This window comes from Gastrolobium bilobum, unplaced genomic scaffold (genome assembly GCF_033153095.1).
Source record: "Gastrolobium bilobum isolate Gb01-03AN ecotype WA unplaced genomic scaffold, APGP_CSIRO_Gbil_v1 utg1034, whole genome shotgun sequence".
In the NCBI taxonomy this organism is placed as follows: domain Eukaryota; kingdom Viridiplantae; phylum Streptophyta; class Magnoliopsida; order Fabales; family Fabaceae; genus Gastrolobium; species Gastrolobium bilobum.
The window spans coordinates 125,271-133,427 of NW_026897770.1; the positions used below are offsets into that span (position 1 = coordinate 125,271).

Consider the following 8,157-nt stretch of genomic DNA (forward strand, 5'->3'; position numbering starts at 1 on the left):
TACTGGATGCATGTAGATCGAAAGAGTTACAAAGCTGCTAAAATCCAGAGTGCGAAAGAATTATAGAACATAAAAGATATTCTATTTAACCCCTTAATTCATATGAATTTGTCATCGATACATTAACGTTTAACTTTTTTTTTTTGTTACACTTAGGCCTCCCAGGGGTGTTTAAGCGTTATGCAGTATTCCTACTTGTTGGTGCGATGCCGACATTCTTGAACATGAAAAAGGAGTAATTTGGTACATGCTGGATATATAGAACAAGAAGCACACGACAATTTTTTTATTCTGAAACCATCTTTTAACACAGGTCGCTTTTACTTTTCCAGTTGGAAAGAAAGCATATATAACAACCATAGTAGATATAGAGGTGGACTGGCCTTCAGTTTTGATTATTTTATTTATTATATATAATGATGTTGTCTAATATCTCTGAAAAATATCTATAATAGTTCATTCATTTTATTATTCTTAATGATTTTATAATTGTATCCATCATATTATGGATATTGTCTAAGTTAGTTGAGATATGTGTAATGTGAAAAAAAATGAGCAACATATATATATATATTTTTTTTTGTAAATAGCAACATATAATTTGAAAAGAGAGACAAAGTGATAATTTTTTTTAAAATAAAGAGCAAAAGGGTTAATAAACATAATTTTTATTATCATAAGATTTTTATATTTATCCTACAAAATAATTTATGTTCATCTTTTATTCATTGCAACCCACATAAAATTTAAATGATAATAAAATAATATGTTGTGAAAAGTATGCTAAAGAAATAATGTTAACATTCATTTTTCTGTTACATAAATAGAAGTGAGAAGAAAAAAGAAAAAAATGAAAATTAATTCTCTTCTAAGAGTTTCAAAATAAATAAGAGAAAATTTTTATCAAAAAAATAAAAATAATAGGAGGAAAACAGGGACAAATTCCAAAAATAAATTCTGAAGTGTCGTATATGACACTCTGACACGTTCCGACATTTATAATATTTAAAATTGAGAAAAAGACTTCTCATATTGCATGAGAAGTCTCTGTCTCCTCTCCTACCATTCTCACTTCGATGTCCGTGCCAACCATTTTTTTTTCTTTAAGATGGACCCTACCTCTTTCTCTCTCAGTAAGAAAATTTGAATTTCTCATGCAACATAAGAAATTGCAAGCCTTTTAAAATTTCATTACATATCACAAAAAATTTATCGATGTTTTACCAAATTAATGTATAGGAAATTTTCAATTTGAAAATATATACAATTTCTTGATATGTATCTTCAATCTTTGAAAACTTAAAAAGTTCTTATGTTAAACCTCGATCAAACCCTGACCAATGTGAGCAAAACTCAGATTAGAATATGGTATGTGGGTTCTGTTTATTTGAACTATTTATCTTATGTTTCTTTGCGAAATTGATAAGTATTATATGTTAAATTATTAAATATTTAATATAATATACTACGAAAATTAAAGTTTCACATAAAACAAAAAAAATTAATTTTCAAAAAAATAAAAATGAAAAATGTGTTAAATTATTTTATTTATAATTGGTAATTATGAACTTTGATCTAGTGTATTCGCTTCTAAAATAAGGAAATTCCCCGCTCAAATCGGAAGTAGGGACGGAAGTAGGAATGAAACTAATCACCACGAAGATTGAAAACACATAAAAATTCTGGAGAAAAATACTAAAAAGAAAATTTTATTTTTCCCATTTTACCTATGTGTTTTTTATATTTTTTTTATGTCCTAAAAAATTTCAAGGAAACATCAAGTCCGATGCTCACGGATCATCGAAATTTTTCTCCAAAATCCCTGCCCATGCCCTCGAAGCATTGCCAATTTTCTCCGCAAACGAGGAAGAAATGACTTTTACTCGATAATCTGCCTTTAAAAACACAATTCACTTTTGTGGTAAGCAGAGGCGGACCCAGTAGGGGGCTAGGGTGGGCCCCCGCCTCCTCTAAAATTTTAGATTTTTTTTATAATATATGTAGAAAAATATGATAATGAAATTACCGTGTTTTACATGTTTTTTTCTTTAGGGGGAGTTCGGTAGAGAAAAAATATTTTTTATCCGGGAATCACGATTTCCAGGAATATGATAGGAAGATGAGTTTTCTGAAAATGTTAGCAAAAAAGTATTTGGTAGACTAAAATATTCCCGGAAATATTGGGTTAATTTTCTTAATACTATATTTAGTTGTATTAAATTTTACCTTGCCATAGAAATTCTAGAATACCACCCCTAGATGGTATTTTCAAAAAAAATTACACACAAAATAAAATCCCAGAAAAATCAGATTTTTGGGAAAATTTTAAAAAACTTGTACCAAACATGGGTAAATATGATTACCACTATCAGTTTTTCAGAAATCCTAAAAAATGCCTTGTACCAAAGGGCCCCTCAATTCTCCATGTTTCTGCCCACACTCTTACCCATATTTTTCCTTGAGAATATCATATTATCCTCTCTTTCATTTCCGTATTTTGTCCATTACCAACCTCCTTCTTTAGCCTTACGATTTTGGCTGTGTATTAAAAAAAAAAAATCTAGAGCCAGGCACAATCAACTTCCACCTTCCTAAGATCTGTGCATGTATGTATAGTCATAGACTATCTTTGATTACATACATTAATAAAAAAATTATTTTGAATTTTAGCACGAATTCAATTATATATGAGTTTAATAAAATGAAAACACGTAGAGCAAGAGTAAGTGAAGTGATATTAATTTCTGCAATAGATTTTTTTTCAATTTTTTGTATATTAAATTTGTATTGTATTTCAAGTACTTTTATGTAAGATATAGTATTTTTTATTTTCGCCCCTTCTTATTAAAATTCCTGCGTCCGCCACTGTAATCCTAACCAAACAGGCTGTTAAATGACGAAGGTGGATACTAAAACAGCTCGATTTAACCAAATAATTAAATATCGAGGAAATACCATTTTTGGTCCCTAACAAAAAATACGGTCCCCACTTTAGTCCCTTACAAAAATAAACTAGTCAGTTAGTCCCTTACAAAGATAAATTAGTCAGTTTATCCCTTACAAATTCAAAGTGGAGCCATTTAGTTGAAATCGTGGTCTCTCACGAATTCAAAAAAAAACTCATATTAGTCCCTCAAAAGGACTAAAATGAGTCCACTTTGAATTTGTTAGGGACTAATTGACAAATTTATTTTTATAAGGAACTAAAGTGGGGACCGTGTTTTTTGTTAGGAACCAAAAAGGTATTTACTCTTAAATCTTTGTCTATTATTCATTTCATGAAAACGATGTGCGAGACACCTACACAAATAAGAAAAAAAATAAGAATAAAGATGTTTAAAACATAATACATAATAATGATAATATCCAGGTAAAGTAACATGTTTAAGTGTACTTAAAGATTGTTTTGTCATAACCTATTAGGCTGACTGAAACTACACCGCCAATAGATGAAAGAAAGCCTTTGTCGATTACATATTTTCTTCCTCTCTAAAGAGTAACTGAAAAAAAAAAAAAAAACAAACAAACGATCGCGAACTTAGGAGTGTTCTTCATTTATTTTTAGCAACCCTGTGATCTGCGGTCGCCATGGATGCTCCCATGCCACCAGGTACGCTACTTATAATATCGGGATTTTCATGTTGCACCTGCATGAATGCAATCGTATCCCGAATTAATTTTCGTCTTCTCAAATGAATTAATTCCAGCATATACATATACAGGGAAATAATGCATGTTAAGGAGCGTAACAAATTTAAATAATAACTAATGATTCATGCAGCACGTTCCGTACCGTTGAAACATTGGACTCTGTATTCTTATCTTCGTCGCTAGAAAGCCTAGCATTTAGAGTACTGGCAGCACCTTGGTTGCTTATGAAATCATAGTCTTCGCTTGCTCTAACTTTAGGAGCTCCCATAGAGTCAAGAACACCTTCATCCACCGTTGATCCGGTTGCATCGTCAGTTATAGTCCCCTTGGGCTCATCTGCACCGTCCACAAACTGCCCCACAACCTGTTCCAAAAAAAATAGATGCAATTGATCAAAATCTCAAGCAAAAAGGCCAAGGCAGTATAGTGTTTGAAGTCACCAATTAATTACCTGTCCACCAAGTGTCTCCGTGATGACACGGTTGTTTCCTACATTTGTTTCGGATATGGTAACGCCTTCGTTTCTGGCAAGGTTTGTGACGGCGTTGTGGCTGACAAGACCAGCTCTCTCGTTTTTTGCGGCGGCTGATTCCATCACTGCTGCAGGACCACCTCTTCGAGTCTGACCCAATACTTGGCTTTCCACAGATTGAATTGTAGCAGCGTCTCTTGGCGTGATGGGTTTGGATGCTAACTCGCCAGACACATTGAAAACCTCACCATACTTAATCGGTTCATGGTCAAGTCTACGTGGCTGCTCTTGGCTCATAATTCTTACTTTTTTAAGGTAAGAAATTTTGAGTAGCTAATTCAGCTTAATTATTATTCACCCTGGTTCATTCCTTTTACTTCTTGTGCAGTGCAAATGACGAATAATGGTTATATATATATATATATATGCGTATAGAAAGAGAATGGGGTTGGTGACACCGTGAGAGCTAGCCATGTTCACACGTGTCGGACAAGGACGTAGGATTTAGATGATCATGATCGGCACGTGTGTAGTTGCAAGCGGCGAGCGACACCGTTGAACCTGCATTTGAACCGCATGCATCAATTGCGACAGCTGGCGAGTACTTGGCAAGTTCTCAATCATATCATAACTCTGATTCAGACATGTTAGTTTTTACTTTTATTCAAATGCTTTATGCTTCTCCTTACACTTAATCACTTTTGAGAAGAGAGATATATAGAATAACAATACAAAGTAAGATTAATTTATTATTATGCGTATCAATACCAACGCTTTTTTATTGAAGACAAATTCTTTAAGCCTTCCCCTTAAGATTCTCACGAAATTTCATTCCAATGAGTCAAGTATTTCTTTTAAGTTGAGTCTTTGATCATCATTGTTTATGGGCACTTAAGGAAGGCCAGATTATGAGGGTGGACAGGTAGAATTATCTCCAGAAGAAGGAAAAACATTTTTTTTTTTTATAAACCATCAGTATCACATTGGAGGTAATTCTGTTCGAGTCAGGTTAAGGCTTTAAATTATGAGTTATGTCTATCTCATTTTATATGTGATAAATAACTCTTCTACACACATAAAAAAGAATTGTGTTTCACCACTCTTTTTTCTCTCTCTTCTTACATATGGAGTCCAGTTATACTTTTATTTTTACAACAATTTTTTCTTCACAATATAAGAAAAATATATCCCTTAAACTATTCCTTAAGATGATACTGGATATAGCATCAAACATATGTTCTTACCTCATCTCTGCTCAGTTCCAATGCGTCAACTTCAATTGAACTATATATATTTGGTGAAGAAGAATACTTTTTTATTCTCCCAATTCGGTGTAATGGTTTTCTGGGAATTATTAGTTTCAATTATAGTGATTGGAAATTTGGAATATAAAAACAGTGGTGGTCCGGTAATTCATGGAGATATATATATATATATATATATATATATATATATATATATATATATATATATATATATAGAGAGGTAGGATCCTTTGACACCGGTGTCAAATTTGAAATTTGACACCTCATTTGAGAGCCATTAGATCAAAAAGATCAATGGCTCTGATTTGTAAGCATGTGACACCGTTGATTTTTCTTGATCTAATGGCTCTTAGATGAGGTGTCAAATTTCAAATTTGACACCGGTGTCAAAGGATCCTTTGACACTATATATATATATATATATATAAAATTTGACACCTCATTGATTTGACACCTCATCTGACGAGACGTTAGATCAAAAAAATCAACGACTCTGATTTGTAAGCTTGTGACACCATTAATCTTTTTTTATCTAACGGCTCTCAGATGAGGTGTCAAATTTCAAATTTGACACCGGTGTCAAAGGATCTTGCCTATATATATATATATTGTTTTTTTTTTTAATTCAAGAAAAGTTTAAGTGGGTTTAGACACCGATTTCCCAGGGAAGACCCTCAACTTCTTTGAGGATTTTTGGAAGAAATTACATATCACCCACCTACAAAGTCCTCACATCAGCCCGTGGGATTTGAACCCACGCCTTTGAGGGGTATGGACCAAACCCTTAGCCAACTGTGCCCACCTTTGTAGGCAGATATGCATATATTTAAACAGAACGCACTTTTAAGTGACTTAAATAAATTATAAAAAATAATAGATAAAAAATTTAATTAAAAAAAAAAAACTAACATGATAAAAATTAACATGTTTAAATTGGATAAAAATAAAATCTTTAAACTTGGAGGGGTCGCGACTGGTTTTACAATGCCTTTACAGTGATTTTTTCCTACTCTCTTCAAATTCAAACAAATTCAATCCGCGAACTGTTCATTTTATTTATTTTGCTGGGCTTGGTTAAAATAAATTCGAGGGTTAACTCAAATATGAGTTACTTAAGGAATAAACTGTCTAAATAACAGGCTTCAAATCCTACTGAGAACCTTTGGATCAGAAATAAATAATTGTCACGTGACTGAATTCAGAATTAATCTCATACTTATGCGGGTTCCTTTTTCTATTCGGATTATGAGAATATTCGAGAATCTAACCCACCCACAAAAAATAATTGAGGTCAAGTAACTCTTTTTCGCTTTCCTTATCTTTTTTGATTGATTTTCTTTTTCATATAATTTTTTCTGAGAAATAAAACATTTTTTTCTTCTTCTTTTTTTGAAGTCAATTGAATTTTTTTATACCTCTTTTTATTTTTGAATTTATTTAATTCAAAGAAAAAATTGCCTCTTATTATCTGCGTTCGTGTGTAAGTAAAGATTAGACTGTCATTAGATTGTGATTTATTTTCTCAAGAGAAAAATATAAAATTTAATTGCAAATGCCCATTAAAAGAAGAAATTTTTTAGTTATTTGCATTAACCGAAATAGCCCGTTTCCCCTACAGGCCAAAGCAGGCCAGAATTTATTTAATCCACAAGTGAAAGAGTTATCCTGTAAAAACATGTTTAAAGAAAGATAAATTATACGTTTGATTTTACTTTTAGAAACATGTTTATGTTTATACTTTATTTACAAATTTTTTGTTTACAAACTACATTATGTTTGATCGATTATGAAGGACCTCCTATAGTCTACAAGGTTATGCCTAAATAGTTTTGATGATGTCAAAACATGAAGAACTCATTTGAAGATGCTAAAGTTTCGGGTTAGATAATTTTTAGATTTTTTGTAACACATTAGATATATCATTAAGCATGATTCCAAGCTCCATTGCATATCATTGCATAACATGTATTTAGTTATGTTGAGTGACCTAATAAAAAAATTAATTAAAAATTAAATAAACAGGTTTTTAAAAATAAAATCCAAATCAATTAAAAATCTGTTTTAAGAATAAAAAAGAAAAGAAGAGAAAAAGTATATGAATATATTTTTTACGTTGATTAATATATATGGATATATATTTTGACGTTCTTTTCAAAATTGGTTTTACGTTGTTTGATATATGCATATATATATATAACAGAAACCCAAAGGATTCAACTTATATCTAAAGGCTATATATATATATATATATATATGTATATATGAAACGAAAAACTACAGCATCCTCTTAAAAAATTTGTTACGCTGATTGGTTTTTATACATATATACAAACTTTTGCTTTTAATAAATAAAATATTGTTTAAACCAATTGTTTTGTCCAACGCACGTACACAGAGATTCATCTTTGTTTAAAAGGCTAAAAGCTATAGTATACTAAGTTAGTTAGATTTTAAATAATAATAATAAAAAAAAGCAATTGCACTTTCCTCTAGACAAAAGCGTAGTCAGAATCCTTTTGTATATAATACTAAAAGAGAGAGAGAAACTTTTACAATTACATACAGCTTTCAAATGTTCACAGTACCTTTCTTCTTCACTTTACGCTCTCAAAAAATAAAACGCGATCTCATTTTTCTCTCAGTAATCAACTTTGTTCTTCAGAAGTTTGCAAGAAAATTCTCAAAGCTCTCACGTTCTCTACTCTTTGATAAGTTCTCAACCATTTGGAAGCATTTATTTCAAGTTTCTTGGAACTAAGGTTGAAGAAC

At 31.3% G+C, this 8,157-nt stretch overlaps 1 protein-coding gene across 1 annotated transcript; it reads right to left on the bottom strand.

The window, feature by feature from the left end:
* Window positions 1-3,551: 3,551 nt before the first annotated feature.
* On the bottom strand, window positions 3,552-4,420 carry LOC133310129 (late embryogenesis abundant protein D-34-like). The gene is made up of 3 exons (XM_061511023.1): window positions 4,103-4,420; window positions 3,794-4,015; window positions 3,552-3,647 (listed from the first exon to the last, which is right to left on the bottom strand). The coding sequence occupies exons 1-3, from the start codon at window positions 4,418-4,420 to the stop codon at window positions 3,552-3,554; spliced, it is 636 nt and encodes a 211-aa protein (XP_061367007.1).
* Between the last annotated feature and the right edge of the window lie 3,737 nt (window positions 4,421-8,157).